Source organism: Coffea arabica, chromosome 3c (genome assembly GCF_036785885.1).
Source record: "Coffea arabica cultivar ET-39 chromosome 3c, Coffea Arabica ET-39 HiFi, whole genome shotgun sequence".
NCBI classification, from domain to species: Eukaryota; Viridiplantae; Streptophyta; class Magnoliopsida; order Gentianales; family Rubiaceae; genus Coffea; species Coffea arabica.
Window position 1 is genome coordinate 5,690,368 of NC_092314.1, and position 21,435 is coordinate 5,711,802.

General features: G+C 37.8%; 2 protein-coding genes and 1 long non-coding RNA gene across 3 annotated transcripts; all 3 read left to right on the plus strand.

Annotated features, from left to right (window-relative positions):
• The first annotated feature begins 1,332 nt into the window (after positions 1-1,332).
• LOC140038185 (uncharacterized) lies at positions 1,333-4,662 on the plus strand. The gene has a single exon (XM_072083288.1). It carries the CDS (start codon positions 1,333-1,335, stop codon positions 4,660-4,662), a length of 3,330 nt encoding a protein of 1,109 aa, XP_071939389.1.
• A 5,837-nt stretch (positions 4,663-10,499) lies between these two features.
• LOC140038026 (uncharacterized) lies at positions 10,500-21,374 on the plus strand. Its single transcript, XR_011841838.1, has 3 exons — positions 10,500-10,557; positions 11,107-11,192; positions 20,907-21,374. It is a non-coding gene; the product is annotated as an uncharacterized lncRNA (long non-coding RNA).
• Positions 18,018-19,672, plus strand: LOC140038011 (UPF0481 protein At3g47200-like). Its single transcript, XM_072083203.1, has 2 exons — positions 18,018-18,091; positions 18,553-19,672. The coding sequence occupies exons 1-2, from the start codon at positions 18,018-18,020 to the stop codon at positions 19,670-19,672; spliced, it is 1,194 nt and encodes a 397-aa protein (XP_071939304.1).
• Positions 21,375-21,435: the final 61 nt, after the last annotated feature.

The window sequence follows — 21,435 nt, forward strand, 5'->3', positions numbered from 1 at the left end:
TTTTATTTTTCCAGAATTTTGAGATATGAGTTCATAGCTGTTCTTTTCCACTAAACTTTAGATGGCTAGCAATTTTTCCTTCATAGAGGGAAAATAGTGAGCGACTGAGCCCAATAAAGAGAAGAGAAGAGAAAACAACCAATGTTTAAACCCTCTAATTCTTTAAAAAAGTAGACATGTCTCAGGCCTTCATTCCTTAGCATATGAACTGACAAAGTTGAGAAAGGTCGGAACGTTGGAGACAACATTTCTTAGATAAAGCCTTCGCATTAACAACTAAGAACTATTTCAAATTTACATATGTACTTAATTTTGGTACCAGCAAGCATGACAGATTTACTTATTGTACTGCTTCTTTTTTTTTTCTTTCGAGTCTTTGTGCTTTACTTATCATCCTACCCAATGTGGATGCAGTGGCTAATTAGATAAGATTTCCGGATCCACAAGCAACAAACAATTCATGTTTATAACTATTTGCCAGATAATGTGTTCTTCTGGGTTTGCTTTGTTTGAAAATCAACCGAACCTTTTCTCTGTTTTCTTCTTTAAGTCACAGGAGTAACAATTAGATCCTGCAGAACTATATGTTTTCAGTACACTAATTTTGTTAGCATTTCAATCTAATGGTATCTAACTTCTATTATATACAATAGTATGCCAAGGATTTTTTGCCAAATGAATGCTAAAGCTTCATTCTTTTAACTGTTTCTTTGCAGTTTGCTTAAAATGTTGTGCACAGATAAGTTGCAATTCTGTCATTAATTTTATAATTATTTCCCTCTTTTATCTTACCAAATATTGCATTAATTAGTGTATTCTATTTACTTTTGATAATTTGTGTTGATTGTAGGGATTTGAAGCAAAAACGGATTAAAGGCGTGATTTTCATTGAATTTTTGTACTAATCAACGTGATCGCATCAAAATTTAATTCTGCAAGTTCGGAAACTCGGAAGTTCACGTGTGATTTTGTCAGGCCCCAGTTTCTAAGTGTTGTCGTTTGATGTGGAGTGCTCTGCGTTTGAAGGTTTGAAGGGTAGCAGTCTTAAACGACGTAGTTAGACTAAGTCAGTTAGTTGGAGTTAGTTGCAACAGATAACAGAAATTGTATAAAGGTCCCTTTCAATTGCTGTATTTGATTACCAGATTCATAATACAAGAATTACTTTCTCTTTCTTCTCTGTTACTCTCTCTTGCCTTCTCTCTTTTCTCTCGATTTCCCTCCTTCCCTAATTCTTTTCTTCCAATCTGTTACCGATCGATCTAGCTCAGGAGTGCTTGCCTGACAATTGGTATCAGAGCAGCCGATCCTTGGCTGCTTTGGGCACCACTCATGGCTGAAAACACCAGGTATCGTTCTCTGGAAGAACAGCTCAAGAAGCAGGAAACTCGACTCCAAGAAGTAATGGAGACCATGGCGGCAGCTCAGGCTTCCTGTCAGAATAGCTTGCAGCAGAAACTCCAGGAGGAGCTCGGACAGAACAACGCGAAGGTAGAGGCGATGGTCGGTAATTTGGATCAGAGGTTCAGTAAGATGGAGATGAAACTCAATGCATTGTTTAAGGTGATGATGAAAGAAAAAGGTATGCAGGAGACAGAGGCAAGCTCGTCAGAACCACTTCTACCGACTCCTCCGCCGCATTGTAAGCTCATGACGTCCACAGAGGTGCCTGGAGCTCAGCAGGAGGTGAGAACTAAGAATTTCACTCCTAACTTGCCAAGACTTGAAATACCTATGTTCGCATCTGGTAATCCTAGAGAATGGTTGAGGAAATGTCAAAAATATTTTCTGAATTATCAGATACCTGAAAATCAAAAGGTAGATATGGTGGAAATGTTCTTAGAGGGGAGGGCTGACAATTGGTTCCAAGGAGTTAGACTAGAAAAACCTAGGTTGACTTGGGCTGAATTTTGCGAGCTGTTGTGTGAGAGGTTTGCAGGGAAGTGGTCACGCGATGTGGTTGAGGAATTCAACAAATTACAACAAAAGGGGACAGTAGAAGAGTATGAGGAGAAGTTTGAGGAATTGAAAACACTAATGTTGATCAGGAATCCTAGGCTGGACGAAGGTTATTTTATATCCAGTTTCATTAGTGGATTAAAGGATGAGATCAAACCAATGGTCAAAATGTTCAAACCACAAACTCTGTCCAAAGCATTTGAGGTTGCTGAATTGCAGGAATGTTCACTGGAGACCATGTCCAAGCAATCTAAGACCTCAGGCAGGAATGTGGTTGAACCGAAGTATGGGATGTTTAGAAACCACAGCACTGGTCAGAACAATTCCAGCTCCTATAAACTTCCTGCTATTGATCCTACTAACAGGAAGGGTGACTATAGATCCAGGGAAGTGAGCAGGATTTCAGCTGAGGAAATGCAGTATAGGCGTAAGCATGGCCTTTGTTATAGATGTGGTGATAAATTTGGAATTGGGCATCAGTGTAAGGCTGGGGGGTTAAACTGTGTGGGTATAGAGGAAGAGGAGGAAGCTGAATTCGAAGATGCAGAAGGAGAGCAGGATGAGCTCACTGGTAGGGTGGGAGAAATGGCTGAGGTGTCACTGAACGCTCTAGCAGCAGCAATACAGAGGAAATCTATTTTACTACTGGGCAATTTAGGGGGAATACCTGTCAAGATCCTAGTAGACACTGGTAGCTCTGACAGCTTCATACACTATCAGTTGGCGAGATCTCTTCAGCTTCCTTACCAGACAGTCAGGCCTTTTACTGTAACCTTGGCAGATGGCACAGACATTACTAGTGGCACAATTTGTCCGGATGTTAGGTGGTTAATACAGGATTACCAGTTTCAATTCGACCTGAAGATAATGGAGTTGGGGAACTGGGATATCATTTTGGGAGTTGACTGGATGTGTCAATTCAGCCCCATTACCTTTGATTTTCACGCACTCAGTATTGCTCTTAGCAGCAGGGGTGACTTATTACATCTCCAAGGCCACATTAATCAACCTGTGATGGAACTAGTAAGGGGTAAAGATCTCAGGGCTTTTATACAAGAAAAGCAAAGGAGTTGTGCCTTCCTGCAGAGGAATTCCCAGGGAAATCAAGAGAGGGATACGCCTGAGCAAGTGGCTTCAGTTCTGCAACAGTACTCTCAGGTGTTTGATACTCCTCAAGGACTACCCCCTGAGAGAGAACTGGACCATCAGATTCCCCTGAAACCTGGAGCAGAGCCATTCAAACTTAAGCCTTACAGGTACCCCCATGCACATAAATCTGAGATTGAGAAACAGGTTGCTGAAATGCTTACAAATGGAATTGTTAAGCACAGTTGTAGTCCATTTGCTTCTCCTGTGCTGTTGGTTAAGAAAAAAGACAATACCTGGAGGCTATGTGTGGACTATAGGAAGCTGTATGTAGGGGCAGCAAATGGAATCAGGCACAATCTGATCAAGGCTTTACACGACTCAGCAGTTGGGGGTCACTCTGGTCAAAGAGCTTGTCTGCAAAGGATACAATCTATATTCCACTGGCCAGGCATAAAAAGGGATGTTGTACAGTTTATTCAGGCTTGTGATACTTGTCAAAGGAATAAGCATGAAAATGTCCCTTATCCAGGCCTTCTGCAACCTCTTCCAGTTCCTCAACAGGCATGGACACACTTGACTATGGATTTTATTGAACAGTTGCCTTTATCTCAGGGGTATGATACCATTCTGGTAGTGGTGGATCGTTTCACTAAGTATAGTCACTTCATGAAGTTGTCCCATCCATATTCAGCTCATCAGGTAGCTAAGTTGTTCCTGGACCAGGTGTACAAGCTGCATGGTCTACCTGAGTCCCTCACCTCTGACAGGGACAAGGTCTTCATTAGCAGGTTCTGGCAAGAGCTGTTTCGTGCCATGGGGGTTGGGTTGCAGTATAGTTCCTCTTATCATCCTCAAACTGATGGTCAGAGTGAAAGGGTCAATCAGTGTCTCGAAAGCTACTTGAGGTGTATGTGTAGTGAACATCCATCCCACTGGAGTACTTGGTTGTCTGCAGCCGAGCTGTGGTATAATACTAATTTCCACACCAGTCTGCAACTGACCCCTTTTGAAGCTCTATACGGATACAAGCCGTTGCACCTGCCTTTAGGACCCTTCCATGATAGTGTTGTCCCCGCAGCTGTTGGTATGGTGCAGGAGAGACTACAGGTTTTAGCCAACATCAAACATAATCTGGCCAAAGCCCAGAATAGAATGAAGCACTTTGCTGATCAAAACAGGACAGAGAGGTCCTTTCAGGTGGGGGAGTGGGTCTTCCTGAAACTGCAGCCTTATAGACAACAGACAGTGGCTATCAGGAAGAGTTTAAAGCTGTCTCCTAAGTACTATGGGCCCTTCCAGGTTATCGAGAAGATTGGAGCAGCAGCTTACAAGCTGCAACTGCCGGAGAAGGCCAGAATACATCCAGTGTTCCACATTTCTCTGTTGAAGAAGAAGGTTGGGGTAGGCTTGGGCACTGAACCTACCCTGCCTGAGTTTGATGCCTCTGACCAGTGTATTTTGCAGCCGGAAAGGATAGTCAAGAGGAGGGTTGTTCTACGCAATTCCCAACCCGTCATTCAGTATTTGGTCAAATGGAATCACTTGCCCGAAACTGAGGCATCGTGGGAGGACAAGACGTTCATTGACAAGCAGTTTACTGATTTTTCAGCTTGAGGACAAGCTCATTTCTTATCAGGGAGGGAATGTCAGGCCCCAGTTTCTAAGTGTTGTCGTTTGATGTGGAGTGCTCTGCGTTTGAAGGTTTGAAGGGTAGCAGTCTTAAACGACGTAGTTAGACTAAGTCAGTTAGTTGGAGTTAGTTGCAACAGATAACAGAAATTGTATAAAGGTCCCTTTCAATTGCTGTATTTGATTACCAGATTCATAATACAAGAATTACTTTCTCTTTCTTCTCTGTTACTCTCTCTTGCCTTCTCTCTTTTCTCTCGATTTCCCTCCTTCCCTAATTCTTTTCTTCCAATCTGTTACCGATCGATCTAGCTCAGGAGTGCTTGCCTGACAGATTTCTAGTCTTGGATTGGAGCCGTGGAAGAGACTCTTTATCAACAGACTAGTTTTCTATTCTTATTAGGAGATTAGTCTATCTGACTAGGAGGAGTTTTCTTTGGTTTAGGAAAGTAGTTTTTTTCGATAGGAATAAAGAGACGGGAAGTCCGAAACAATAGCAACAGGACTTCTTTTTCTCCTTGGTTGCAAGGAACAAACACACGCTTTTTCTTTTCTTCTTAATTCCGATACTTCATCACACTCTTGGGGAGAATGGCCGCGGCAATAAACTCCAATATTTCGCTCATGGCTTTTTCCATGGAGATGAACTAACTTTTTCTAGTCAAGGGTTAATTTGAAGATGCGGTTCCAAATATCTGTGAGATCGAATTATTTTACTTATTTCTTTTATTTTTTGGTATTCATACGTTTTCTGGTTTAATTGCTTATGATTGTTTTGTTATTTGAATATCAAGGGCCCGATATTTGAATTAATCTAATAATCTACTGTCATATTAATTGATTGAATCCGTAATTGTTCAATTGATTAATACCAGTGGCAACTAGCGTGATTGGTTTCATGTTAGGAAAATTTATGATCTAACTTAAACGAACCCTCATAGCATGTTTGTTGGTTAGGATTGGATTTTTCTAATTATTAATGCAATTGAGAAACTAAATCCTATGGTCGTACTTAGAGTTGTTTCTTAGTTAGAAAAATAGTCAACGGTCGTAACTTGACTATCGAAAAAGTAAGGAAAAGCTGGTTGTTTATCGCGTGTATGACAACTACAACCATTTTACTAATGAGTAATTGAATTATCTTTGTATCGATAATTAGTTGAATGGATCGTGTCTGAAAAGTTGCACCTTTGGCTAAAGTCGTATTGGTTATTGATTAATTCTTGTTTATTTCTATTAGTTGTTTCATTAGTTGGTTAATTAGTTATTTTATATTTTCAAAAAACTCTCCATACTTCAGACTCTAGAAGAAACGAATTATCTCCAGTCCTTGTGGATTCGACCCTGTTCACCGCTATATACAAAATTTATATTTTTTTCGAGTAGATATTTATTATTGTACAGACTCGACACCTGTCATGTACTTAATTTTTCGTGCTTTATCGAGTTCTCATCATTAGCCTTTGCATGCATTTAGTAGCACTCTCACTAAGATCGGACCAGTGCTAGGTAACTATCAAAGTTAGCCCTATACTGTGGTTATACTTGACACAAAGATGTATAGATATACATGTGTAGATAGATACATGTTGACTTATATAGATATACATTCACATCAAGAATTTGTTATCAATCAAACTCATTGAATTGTTTAGTTACATAAATAGGTGATTGGGTAGGTGATACTGTAAAAAGGAAGAGTATTTCAGAGTATGTATTTTTTATTGGTTATGGAGTGTTTTCTTAGAATTCTAAAAAGCAGCAGGTGATTGCATTGTCTACTACAGAAGCAAAGTATAGTGCAGTAGCTAACAGTGCAACTCAAGTTTTGTGGTTGCGTCGCATTCTTGGTGTACTACAACACAAGCAAGTTGATCCTACGAACATTTATTGTGACAGTAAATCGGCTATTGAATTGTCCAAGAATCCGATTCTCCATGGGTGCAGTAAACACAAAGACATTAAATATCACTTTGTACTTGAGTCGGTTCAAGAGAAGGAGATTGAGATGGATTATTGCAGGACTAAAGAGTAAGTGGTGAATATTTTCACAAAAGCATTGAAGATGGAGACTTTTGTCAAATTGAAGATGTTAGGCATGTCCAGTTTAGAGGTGTTTGGTTTGAGGGAGGTAATGCAGAAATATAAACCGAGCCTTTAACTATTTATTTATGTTGCCATGTAACATTTGTGGATTGGTTAGTATTATTATTTGATTAATAGAGTGGTTATGTGGGATTAAATCCCTTATTAGTAGTAGTGTTAGTAATAGAAGTCCGCCACTAAGGGGATTAGTATTACAACCTCTGCGTCCGTTTTTAAGTAGTAGCCTCTATTATTCTTTATATTGTGCAGCGAGAGCCTCGTTTGATTAACAGAAATTTTCCCTTTACCTCAATATCGTTTTTCCTTTAATTGTTCCTATGGGTTTGTGTTTAATTATTAGTTTGGGTCCATCATGTTTAATGGTCCATAGCAGATTACAAACTATATATTAGGTTCACAACCATAAGGGTGGATATATGTAGGACAATCCAAACTCAACAACCAATTATTCTACTATTTATTCAACTTTACTACCATGAGAGTTTTCATAATGCCTAATTCAACATGAAAATACATTTCAAACAAAAAGGGTTCCAACTTTAGTACAGCATTAGACAAAAGCAAACAGAAATGAGTCCATTATTCACCTTTAGTAACTTTGAGAGAATTTATGTACTATTATACTCAAGTTAAAAGCTTAAGAAAAGAATCAAAAGAACTTGACGAGTAGGATAAGACATTGCACAGAAACCGCCAGTGTTGTATATAGGGCAATTGTGATTGCTAGAGGAAATACAGGGTTGAAAATATTGTTGGTGCAAGGCCTATATATATGAAGTTCTTTACTTGCAACAGTTAAGTATTAATCTTCTTCTCCTTTCTTGTTAATTATTCGGAGGTTATCTATCTTAATTGCATAGAGACTACGAATATATGTAGCTTGTATTCTGTTTCGTCATTTTTGTTTATGTTTGACTGTAAAGTACAGCTTTATGCTTGTGGTTATCTCACACACACACGCGTGTATGTATATATGTCACCATTTGGCCTTGTTTGTAATCAATAACAAAAAATTCTTGTCAATTTTAAAGCTATTTCTAATTTAAATATTATGCACAGATTTCTGGTTTATCACAGTTGGATGCTTGACTAAAACATGTTTAGTTGGCAGAAGAGTAACCGACAACTAGGCATCCTGAGGCAGCATTGAAAGCAGAATATTTGATTTCAAATTTTGATCTTCTAGCCATATTTAAGAAAAATAATTAAATAATTTACATGTGTAAGACTTGCTACATTCTGGATGGCCAAGTATAGCTCACAAGTTCTTTATACTAGTGCTCAATGCACATCCAATGTATGCGCAATCAAAAAATATATAAAAATCATGGTAATATATTTTAAATAAAATTTTTATTACTTAAGCAAACTTTAATCTTTTAAATATTTTCATAAAATAATTTTATATTGGTAGTTCATGTTTACAGGTAATTATGTTGAATATATATGCATAAATGGTTAAAAGTAAAAATAATCATGGATAGTTATAAATAGTTAAAGTCAACGTAATTTTTATAAAGATTAAAAAAAAGGTTCATAAAGTAACGATAAGTGTTAAATCAAATATTAACCCAAAACTCTTCCGCAAGCTTTATATATAGTATATAGATATTCTTTATATATGCTAAACCAGGATATCTAAATCAAGTTGCTTATTTGCCGGCATATGGTACCAAGTAGAATGCAGAGAACTATACATATGTTTGCATCAAAATTCTTTTTCAAAATCATTTCTCTATCAAGAAAAAGAGGAGGAATATGTCGGTGAATGCTCATCATCTGGTCAGTCCTGAAGATTTAAATGCTCATCATCTCTACCAACCTCGCCCCTGGCAACTCAAAGGAACGTCTCCTTCAAGATTTAAATACTCATCATCTCTCCCAACCTCGCCCCTGTCAACTCAAAGGAACGTACCAAAGAAATGCTCATCAACTCTCGCAACCACTCCCTGGCTACTCAAAGGAAGGCCCCCCTGAAGATTTAAATGCTTAGCAACTCTCCCAACCTCCCACGTACCTGAAGATTTAAATGCTTAAGAAAAGAAGAGGAATATGTTGGCGAATGACGAAGATTTAAGAGTAAACGTTGATATATAGACTTCCATGGGACTTTGAAAATCGTTTAGGGACTAACAACTGAGAAACTCGAAGTACTTTTGTGAGACTTTAAAAATTTAGTTTCAAGGATCAAATACATAAACTGCTTAAAAAATAACAGAGAGCTACGGTTAATTTTACATGAAGCGTTGCACGTGTCAACACAGATGAGCAAGTTGCAGATACATTCATGAAGCGTTTAAGTCCTTCCTTTTTTTTTTCAGAGACGATAAACCTAATCTATTTTATACTAAGGGGAGGGGGCGGACCTAAGGAAACTCAGGGATAACTCGGAGGGAACTGAACCATCATCGGATCAGACGGATGCACAGCACACTCACCTAAATTTTTTAAAAATAAGCCATTTAAATGTGACATTTTTGGGGTGAGAGGTAACAACTAGGTGTTGGCCACCAACCTTTGGGCTGGTGGTTGTTTAAGTCCTTCCAAGTTCGTGAAATTTCAAAAAAATGCTCGATATGACTACAAGAAAAGTTAGTGCCGAGGGAGGGCGTTAAAGGTCATCATTGACTTGTGGCAATCCAATGGGCCACGTTCAATTATAAATTTGCATTTATTAGGAGTTTGTTTCTTTCTTTAGCATAACAGAAGATTTGGCAAAGGTTAATTTTTGCAACTCGGATATGGGAAATGTTTTACTGCTAAGTCACGCCTGAATCTAAAGCCAAATTAGGGCCTATTTGATAACTCTACTTAATGTCAAAAATTAATTTATTCAAAACTTTTTAAATTTAGCGTGTTTGATAATAGAAATACCTTACCACACTTAATGTGTTAAACATTCGTAATTTGTGTACAAACTTTTAAATGAAAATTTTCACTCAATCTTTTAAATTGACTATACATGTTGTACCTCTCACACGCACAACACACTCTTGTACCATTCTTCTTGCACATGTTACATAGTTGTTTTCTTTATGTTCAACGCACATGGATACACATGCATGTACCGAGCTAGCTCAATTGGCCACCAAAAAAAGGATTGAGTCCCTCCCTAGGCGTAGGTTAGGGGTTGCCTAACTGTGTTTCCTCTCCAGAATTTTCTGGAGTACTATGGTTGAAAGTTATTTAACTCTTTTCGAGCTTCTAAATAGATTAGATAGGTTCATCTCCCTCTCATTTCCCCCTAATATAGGACCAATTGTAATAATGTTGTACTCTAAAAAAACAAAAAAGATACACACGCCTGCACACACAATCTCTTATATATACACAAATACACACACTTATACACCACTTCTAAATTGTTTCTTTATTTTCTCTCTCTCACATACACGCACACTTTTTTCTATTTCTTCAAATACACAAATGAAGGCAATTTTTTAAAAAATAAAAAAAAAACAATATTTGTTCTACATTATAATTCAGTATTATAATTCAATTAATTATCAAACAAATATAACTTAAACAATTCAGGAACTCAATACTTTCAATGCTTAACTTTTAGAATTCAAAATTCAGATTTCAAATTTCAACTTTATCAAATGGTGTTTTCAGGATTCTAACATTTAATGTGATAAGGAAAATTGGTGTTGCATGTCGAGCACCTTACTAATATAAATAGTGGTTCATTTTCTCAATTGAAGTGCACCAGAGCTGGAGAGAAAGAAAGTTTGAGCAAATATCTCAAGAGTGCGACTCCAATAAAATTAGAGGGTGAGGCTCAATTTGGTATCATCTATTATAAGTTTATTTTCCGAATATTGTTATTATAAGAATTTCCGAATACACTTTAAATGTAATAAAATTGTTCGTTTGCCCTCCTATATTAGTGGATTTAATCCAATAATTTGGTGTTAAACCCGCCACAATTTCAACATGTGCAACGGCTAACATCTGAGGAAATTCTTCTGTGTTAGGTACAGGCTAGTGTGTGTGTGTATTCTTCTCGTGTAATTATGTGCTTTCTTGTTTATTTAACAGCCTAAATCTTAGTTGCACACAAACAGATATATCAGTTTGCATAGATTTTTTTAGCTTAATGGCATGCCTTCTATGTCTATGGTACAAAGTAAAGCTTTTTCATTGTCTTTATCATTTGTATGCATATCCATATAGCCAAACGAGCCAAGAACCGGCGGAGCTACTATGCCAAAGGAAATTTTTAATTTTCTGTATACAATTTTTTTACAAATTTTTATTTTATTCCATTAATTTTGGTCGGGATTATATATAATTTTTTTTTAATTAATCATGTACAAACAGGTCTGAGCCTTTGCTTTGCTAAAGTCAACTCATGATGTTGGCATTACGCGGGAATCATCTTCGATATGGATACATAACCTGTGCAAGTACGTATATTCTTACATCTTTTTCTCCAACTTTGGTGAGCGGCATCTTCATGACTCCTAACAACAAAACTAGTGGTGTTTGTTTGGACTTCCCACATGGGTGTCCTTTCTGGAAACAAAAAATTGCTCGTCATTCATGTTTCCTCCATCTTTTGATAACGAAGTCTGGAAACACAGAACGGTAATTAGTTAACCACTAAAAATTTCTGAGTTTCATAAACTTTTCTTCTTGGTCTTTAGTTTGCATACAAAATAGAAAATCCAACATTTATGTCCTCATTATGATTCTTATAAGGAACAGGAACAGTTTTCCAGCTAAAACTATACATCCTTGGTAACTGGAATTTGACAAATTTTTTTCCACGTTTTTAAGGTACGGACCATACAGGCTCAAATTAAGTTTCGAAGCATGAATAGATTCCATTTATATGTATCATCTTGTCCAAGTGTTGATCATCTGACTTCTATGCTTCATAGCTTTCATCTATATCTTGCAAATTAACTTTGGTGTATGAATAAGATTTTCCTTTTCTTTACCTAAGAGTGCTTCTGCATTCAATTTGGTTAGGAACTAATTTTGAGGCTCTTCTTTGTTATTCAGAGAATTTTAATCTACTGTCTGATCAAAAGGTATGTTGTGGTATAAGTCAACTGTACCCAAGAAACAACAAGTTTCACCAGTCACCAAAATGCACAAAAAAAAAAAAGGAATTTTGTGATAGTCATGTAGCGCTTGGTTAAGATTCATTCTAATGGGAATCAACCAAAATGCTTAAATTTGCTGATCCTTCTTGCTGTTTCTCCCGTAGCAATTTTTCCTGCTGTTTATACGTACTCAACAAAGATGTCCGAAGACATATCTGACGAAATCTCCGTTCGCATTGATGAAAAGTATTCTGTTAGGACCGGACCAGGAAATAGACAAACTCAAGTTAGCACAAATTAGGCGGTATAACCGACCATATAATAGATAGGCGGTAGATACCAGCCATATAATAATTAGGCGGTAAAACCGACCATATAAAGACGGATAACAAAGCAAATAAAAGACACAGAAGATTTACGTGGTTCGGTCAAATTGACCTACGTCCACGGGCGAGGGAGGAGCAATATTTCTACTATGAAGAAGAAATACAAAAGCCGTAGGAAAGTGGTTCCTAGGCCAATAGGCACTTACAAAAGAGTTTAGAAAATATTCCTAAACTCAAAACAAGATAGCCTAAAATATTTAACTGAATGGGCTAGATGACTCAAGAAGCTAATAGCCCATATAACTCTCTTGAGTGGTGCTAATTAAAATCTTCAGAGGACCCTTCCTTTTATAGGCCTCGAGTAGCCGACTTCTTCTTGGCTTTGTGCGATGTGGGAAGAAAAACTTATGCCACAGTCAAACATTGCGGCTGTGAAAAAATCAACAAATCTCCACCTTGGCATAATTTGGAATCCTACCATCGACAATAGTAAAATTGTTCCACCTTCTCCACATAAGCCCCAATGGGCTTAAATCACAAACGAACACCAATCAAGTCCAAGCACTGCTTGAACTTGTAAACTGGAAGAGGTTTCGTAAACATATCGGCTGGATTGTCCTTAGTATTGATTTTCTGAATAAGGACTTTTCCCTCAGCAATGATATCCCGAATGAAGTGATACTTCACATCAATGTGTTTCGTCCTCTCATGATACATCTGATCTTTAGTCAAGTGTATGGCACTTTGACTATCACAGTGAATATCAGTAACACCTTGATATAGACTTAGCTCGCTAAATAAACTCTTCAACCACAAGGCTTCTTTGATTGCCTCGGTCACAGCCATATATTCTGCTTCTGTAGTAGACAAAGCTACGACAGGTTGTAGAGTAGCTTTCCAACTAACAGCACAACCGCCAATGCAAAATACATAGCCTGAAAGTGATCTTCTCCTGTCAAGATCTCCAGCGTAGTTTGAGTCTACAAAACCAACCAAAGTATTATTATTTCTTCCAAACTCCAAACATGCATTTGAAGTACCTCGCAAGTATCTGAGAATCCACTTCACAGCCTGCCAATGTGTTTTACCAGGGCAAGACATATATCTGCTAACAACACTGACTGCTTGTGCAATATCTGGACGAGTACAAACCATTGCATACATAATACTGCCGACTGCACTGGAATAAGGAACCCGTGCCATATAATCTTCCTCTTCATCTGATTTTGGTGATTGAGCAGCAGATAGCCGAAAATGGCTAGCAAGAGGAGTAGATACTGGTTTAGCATCTTTCATGCCAAAACGTTCCAAGACTTTTTCAAGGTAATTTTTCTGGGTTAAAAATAACTTCCCTACTCCTCGATCTCGATTGATATCCATGCCAAGAATTTTCTTAGCTGTTCCTAAATCTTTCATTTCAAATTCACTATTTAACTGCAGTTTTAAGGTGTGAATTTCTGACAAATTCTTGGCAGCAATGAGCATGTCATCAACATAAAGCAGCAAATAAATGAAAGAACCATCATTTATCTTCCGGAAGCAAACACAACTATCATACATGCTCCTCAAATAACCATGACCCAACATAAAGGAATCAAACCTCTTATACCATTGTCTTGGAGATTGCTTCAATCCATATAAGGATTTCTTTAATAAGCAAACATGGTCTTCTTTACCTTCAATTTCAAAGCCCTGGGGTTGTCTCATATAAATTTGTTCTTCAAGTTCGCCATGTAAGAAAGCTGTCTTAACGTCGAGTTGTTCTAACTCCAAATTATACATGGCAACTAAAGCAAGCAAAACACGAATAGAGCTATGTTTAACAACAGGTGAGAATATATCATTAAAATCAACACCTTGTACCTGACTATAGCCCTTTGCAACCAATCGTGCTTTATATCTTGCATCTTCAACCCCTGAAATACCTTCCTTTTTCTTGAAGACCCACTTGCAACCAACAATTTTCTTAGCTGACGGCGGCTTTACAAGAACCCAAGTTTCATTTTGATGAAGAGATTCGATTTCTTCATTCATCGCAATCAACCACTTTACAGAATCATCACAAGAAACTGCTTCTGAATAGGTGGAAGGCTCACCAACTGCATCAGTTTCTTCTGCAACAGACAAAGCATATGCAACTAAATTTGCATATCTTTGTGGTGGTCGAATGTCTCTCCTTTGTCTATCTCTGGCTATGGAATACTCCTCTTCTTCTGAACTTTCTTCAATAGTAGATTCAGGTGTATCTACTGGCATTTGATGAATAGAAGATTTGGATTGAGAAGGACCAGAACTGCCAATATCAAGCTCCACCTGCTTCTGTGTACTATCAGTAGTACAAGGACTAGAAGACTCCTTCTTGGAAGATAACATAGTCAATTCATCAAAAGTAACATCTCTACTGATTACAAATTTTGGAGATTTGGGATCAGGACACCATAATCTGTATCCTTTCACCCCAGAAGCATACCCAAGAAAAATGCACTTTTTAGCCATAGGCTCCAATTTTCCATCATTCACGTGCATGTATGCTGGACACCCAAAAACTTTTAAATTGGAGTAATCAGCAGGAGTACCTGACCAAACTTCCTCAGGAGTTTTGAAATCAAGAGATGCAGAAGGAGAACGGTTGACAATAAAACAAGCCATATTGATCGCCTCTGCCCAAAAGTCATTTGTCAACCCTGCATTGGGGATCATACATCTTGCTCTCTCCAAAAGTGTTCTGTTCATACGTTCAGCCACACCATTTTGTTGAGGCGTCATTCTGACTGTGTGATGCCGAACAATTCCTTCATTTTTACAAAATTCATTAAATTCACCTCCACAAAATTCCATGCCATTATCTGTTCTCAACCGCTTAACATGTTTTCCTGCTTGTTTCTCAATCAAAACTTTCCATTGCTTGAAAGTTAGGAAAACATCATTTTTATGCTTAAGAAAATAGACCCAAACTTTCCTTGAATAATCATCAATGAAAGTTAACATGTACCTGGCACCACCTTTAGAAAGAGCACGAGAAGGACCCCATAGATCTGAATGAATGTAATCAAGAGTACCTTTTGTCTTGTGAATTGCTGGTGAACTGAAGCTGACTCTTTTCTGCTTCCCAAAAATACAATGTTCACAGAATTCCAATGGCCCGATACTTTGTCCACAAAGAAGTCCTCTTTTACTTAGTATGCCCAAGCCTTTTTCACTCATGTGCCCCAAACGCATATGCCATAATTTGGTGATGTCTGTATCTGACAAAGATGATGTTGAAATAGCAGCAGCACCTGTCACAGTAGATCCCTGCAAAATATACAAAGTACCAGATCTGTGTGCCTTCATAACAACAAGAGCTCCTCGAGTGATTTTGAGAACTCCATCTCCACCTGAATACCTGCACCCGATAGACTCAAGAGTGCCCAAAGAGATGAGATTTTTCTTCAAATCTGGAACATGTCTAACATTTGTGAGCGTCCTCACAATACCATCGTACATTTTAATCCGGATTGTGCCTTTGCCAACAACTTTACAAACGGCGTTGTTACCCATTAAGACAACTCCACCTTCAGTTGATTCATATGTTGAAAATCAGTCCCTATTGGGACACATATGATACGAACAACCCGAATCTAAAATCCACTCATTGTTAGACCTAAAATTATTTTCTATTGCACAGAAAATAGTTCCATCATTCTCATCAGCTGCTATACTAGCTTCAGTGGATTCAGTATTTCTTTCAACAAATTTCCCCTTTTGCTTTTCTTTATAATTTAAAGCAATCAGAGATAATATGGCCCTTCTTTTTACAATAGTTGCACACCACATTTTTATGTCTGGATTTGGATCTACTTCTATTTTCTATGTTTCTCTTCTCAAATCTACCCCGAACAAACAAGCCATCGGCTTGACTCCCACTAGTTTCCCCAGTAATATCCCTATCTATCTGCTCTTTAGATTTTAATGCAGATTTAATTTCCCGATACGAAATTGTTTCCTTTCCATATATCATAGTATCACGGAAATGCTTAAAGGATTGGGGAAGGGAACACAAAAGTAATAGGGCTTGATCTTCATCATCAATTTTCGAATCTATATTCTCCAAATTCATAATAATGGAATCAAATTTATCAAGATGGGAGAGTATAGATGTACCTTCAGACATCCGAAACATATATAAACTCTGCTTTAGATATAGTCGATTCTCGACTGTTTTCTTCATATACAAGGCTTTCAATTTATCCCACATAGCCTTGGCCGAAATCTCCGTTGCTACCTCACGCAACACCTCATCGGAGAGATTTAAAATTATGCTGGATCTGGCCTTCTTATCCATATTGGCGAAATCCGCATCCTTTACATCTTCTGGCTTGTTCTCGATTCCATGAATCGCTAGATCAACTCCGTCTTGAATAAGAATGGCTTCCATCTTGAGCTGCCACATGCCGAAGTTGACATTCCTGTCGAATTTCTCGACAACCGTCTTTGTTATCGTCATTGTTGCCACAAAATCTGTAATTTGTAGTTTGTCTAAAAAAAAAAACTGACAAAACAAATATGCAAGTCTCGTGAGCGGGCCCCACAAGGTGAGCGGACCCCACGAGATAAGCGGGCCCCACAGGTAAACGGACCCCACAGGATGAGTAGGCCCCACAGGATGGACAGGCCCCACCAGATGAACGGGCCCCACCAAATGAACCTATCTTGCAAAATATAATAACCAGCTCTGATACCAGTTTGTTAGGACCGGGCCAGGAAATAGACAAACTCAAGTTAGCACAAATTAGGCGGTATAACCGACCATATAATAGATAGGCGGTAGATACCAGCCATATAATAATTAGGCGGTAAAACCGACCATATAAAGACGGATAACAAAGCAAATAAAAGACACAGAAGATTTACGTGGTTCGGTCAAATTGACCTACGTCCACGGGCGAGGGAGGAGCAATATTTCTACTATGAAGAAGAAATACAAAACCCGTAGGAAAGTGGTTCCTAGGCCAATAGGCACTTACAAAAGAGTTTAGAAAATATTCCTAAACTCAAAACAAGAGAGCCTAAAATATTTAACTGAATGGGTTAGATGACTCAAGAAACTAATAGCCCATATAACTCTCTTGAGTGGTGCTAATTAAAATCTTCAGAGGACCCTTCCTTTTATAGGCCTCGAGTAGCCGACTTCTTCTTGGCTTTGTGCGATGTGGGATGAAAAACTTATGCCACAGTCAAACATTGCGGCTGTGAAAAAATCAACATATTCTGACCTATCGGATGCGTGGAGAAGGCAATCGATCTTCAAAGTCCATAGTAAACTACGATGTGAAAATGAAATGGCATATGAACCACAAGCTGTGTTTTCAAACTCGGACCGGACCGGCCGGTCCGACCGGTTGAATCGAGAACCGGCCAAGTGTCCGGTCCGAGCTATCTTAAAAACTCGGATTGGTCAAGACTCGGTCAAACCCCGATTTTGACCAGGTTTGACCGGAAACCTGAAGAACCCGTACGAACCGGGTTTTTCTTATTCTCCATTTTTAAATTCTTTTTTACCCTTCCTGACCTCTTAACCCCAAATCCTTGTGAGCTCCCCCTCCTCCGCAAATCCATTTTCACTCTTTGAGTTCAATTCAAGCATGAAAAATCAATGTTTTACCCCTTTTTTAAAATAAGATATAATCTTAGATCTTGTATTCAAAAGAAAAAAAAAGACCCAAAAATGCAAAAAAGAGCGTGGAGAAGAGAACAGTTTGCAGAAATCAGATAAAAGCATGATATTTCATGGGTTTGAGAACAAATAACTAATAAAATAAGAATGAAAATGAAATTAAAAAAAAAAGATGAAGAAGAAGAAAGGAGTTGCAGAATGGCGTGGAAGATGAAGAAGGGAGTTGCAGGAAGAGGAAATGACACCGTCAGGAGTAGAGGAAGAAATGAGAGGTGTGGCGTGGGGTCAAACTTCAAAGCACTTTCATCTGATATAGGATCAAAACATTTTCAATATTATGTTTTGATCCTTAAGTTGTTAAAAACTATTAATATACCTCAAATATTTCATACTTTATAAATATTGTCCTAAAGTTTGGTGTTATTTTTTAATCAAGTCCATAATTTTAATTCTAAACTTGTTAATATTCATTAAATAATATAAATTGCTCCTTGATTATTCTAATTTCTTTGTATTTTATTGTTAAATACATTTGAAACGTTAAGCATATATGAATATACCTTTGTTAATATTAACATGATCTTAGATATTTTAAATATAATATTTTAATTTTTAAATAATTTTTATTTATGACGTCATCTGATTTAACCCCCGGTCGAACCCGGTCGAACCCATTGACCCCTGACCCCTGACCCTGACCGAGTCGATACCCGGTCCGAGTCTGAAAACATAGACCACAAGTCGTCTCCGTCGGACCTTATCACCGCGGTAAGCCTAAACTGAAAAAGATGGAGGAGCATAAGGTAAGGTACTTGAACATGCTTCTTCTTAGAAGAAAAGAGTCAAGTGCTAAGAAATACGTCGAAGCTATGGCTGAACTTCAAGAAGAAGCTAAAAGTTCTTACGCAGACGAAATCAATCTTTCAGATGGTGATTTTGTTGAAATGCTATGCCTTGATGGCTGCTTTGTCATTGAGTTCTTGAGGAAACTTTATCAGCCTAAATTATACAGCGAGAATGATCCCATTTTTCAGATGTCTTGGCTAATATCAGCCACTAAGAGAGACCTAATATTATTTGAGAATCAGTTGCCCTTTGTTGTCCTGCAAAAACTGTTTGATATGACCAAGTTGCGGGGCGAAGAAGAGAACCTTAATGACCTAGCTATTCGCCGTCTGTCTTCGCTCATGCCTGGTTCTTATCCAGGTCAAAGTTCTCATTCTACAATCCCTGCAGGTTATGAGGCTGTTCATCTTCTTGACCTCATGCACAAAAATTTCACTGCCTCATTTTCCAACACACTTACGTGTCTCAAACCTAAAGAGACTCCAACCTCATTGCAGAAACCAGTTATTGAGCTAGTACATTGTGGAACCAAGTTCAAGAGGGCAATAAACAGTGAATCCTTGCTCCATATCACTTTCAAAAATGGTGTAGTTAAAATCCCTCCTTTATTTGTGGATGATCATACAGAATCCATCTTCAGAAACTTGATTGCATACGAACAGTATATGTCTAAGCCATTTGAGACACGGAGGTATGTAACTGATTACATAAGCTTCATGGATCTTCTCATAGATTCCCCGTCAGACGTTGAAAAGCTTCGCAACCGTGACATCATCAGGCATGGGTTAGGCAATGATAAAGCAGTCTCTGTAATGTTTAACAAGTTAAGCAGCGATGTTTCTATTGAACCACCTTTCTGTTACGACGAAATTTTTGTGGAAATTGAGAAGTACTACCGCTACCGCATCCATAGGGAATACCTCATGCAGAAATATTTTCATGCCCCGTGGGCTTTCATTTCACGTCTGGCTGCAATCGTTATGAAATTAAAGGGAGCTAGTTTGTAATTTGTTAGTCATTGTACTTATGAATATTAAAATAGCAATGCCCCGTCGGGGTCATTGAGTCATTTTAGTCAACCTGACAATTTTTATGAACATGGATCTGTCTACACATGTATCTTTGAGTGTTACCTAGCACTAGTCCTATCTTAGGGAGAGTACTACTAAATGCATGCGAAGGCTGATGATGAGAACTCAATGAAGCACGAAAATTAAGTACACAAGATTTTAAGCAAATTGCAAAGAAAGAATTAAAAAAATGAAGCATTCATCTGGCAAAAAATCCTTGGCATACTATCATATATAATAGCAGTTAGATACCAGTTGATTGAAATGCTAACAAAATAAGTTTACTGAAAACATATAGTTCTACAGGATCTAATTGTTACTCCTGTGATTTAAAGAAGAGAACAGAGAAAAGGCTCGGTTGATTTTCAAACAAAGAAAACCCGGCAGAACACTTTATTGGGCAAATAGTTATAAACATGAATTGCTTGTTGCTTATGGTTCCCGAAATCTTATCTAATTAGCCACTGCATCCACATTGGCTAGAATGCTAAGTAAGGCATAAAGACTGAAAGAAAAAAAAAAAAAAAAAAAGAAGCAGTACAATAAGTGAATCTGTCATGCTTGCTGGTACCAAAATTAAGTACATATGTAAAATTTAAGTAGTTCTTAGTTGTATATGTGAAGGCTTTATCTAAGAAATGTTGTCTCCAAAGTTCCGACCTTTCTCATGTTTGTCACTTCGCGAAGCAAAGCATATGCTAATGAATGAAGGGCTGAGACATGTCTACTTTTTTTTAAAGAAATAGAGGGCTTAAACATTGGCTGTTCTCCTCTTTATTGCGCTCAGTCGCTCACTATTTTCCCTCCACAAAGGAAAAATTGCTAGCCATCTAAAGTTTAGTGGAAAAGAACAGCTATGAACTCATATCTCAAAATTCTAGGAAATTAAAATGTTTAAGAATTTATAGATCCTAACTAGATCAATTGAGTAAGATTGGAAGACAAATGCCTAAACAAGACAATAGAATAGCCAAGATTATGTATCCCTCCCAGCAATACGGGCTGGTGACATTGATTTGTTTTCAGCCCTTACCTAACTTTCCATGATGACTAGCTTCAAACGACAAAAACTTTTAAAAGTCAGAATCAGCACCCGGAAATCAGTATAAACCTGGTTCAAGCAGTTGCCAATCAACTTAATTAGACTGATTTTGTTAATCTTTCCGTGCAGCATTTTATTCTCCAAAGAGGATGCCCGGAGAAATGCTAAAATTTATTTCTACTGGTCTCGATCGAAAGCTTTCGCAGAAATCAGGAACATCAAAGGAGAAATGTATATTCAGAGTCCATGACGGGCTACGGAGGCACAACCCTCAGGCATACGAACCAGAAATTGTTGCTATTGGGCCTTATCATCATGCTAAAAGTAAATTACCAAAAATGGAAAAGCATAAGCTGTGGTATTTGCAACAGCTTCTTCTTCAAAGAGGCGAGTCAAGTGTGGAAAGGTACATTGTAGCCTCGTCACAGCTTGAAGAGCGCACTCGAAGGTGTTATGCAGAAGAAACTATTAAATCTATTCTTTAAATGTATAATTGCTCCTTTTCCTATCTCATTTTATTGTGATGATTTGAAGTGGAAAAGATTCTGATATTGGTGTATTTACTATGTTTTTTGTTACGGGAGTTAAGTGTCTGTGAATTCCTCAATAGATTTAATAGTTTTTTTTTTTTTAAAGATGTTGATGTTGAAATTTGGAT

Bases quoted from the DNA above. Each gene is read 5' to 3' on its own strand.
- LOC140038185 (XM_072083288.1), top strand. From the start codon at position 1,333: ATGGCTGAAAACACCAGGTATCGTTCTCTGGAAGAACAGCTCAAGAAG.
- LOC140038011 (XM_072083203.1), top strand. From the start codon at position 18,018: ATGGCGTGGAAGATGAAGAAGGGAGTTGCAGGAAGAGGAAATGACACC. The intron at 18,092-18,552 runs GTGTGGCGTGGG...CTGAAAACATAG, and splicing joins AGTAGAGGAAGAAATGAGAG to ACCACAAGTCGTCTCCGTCG.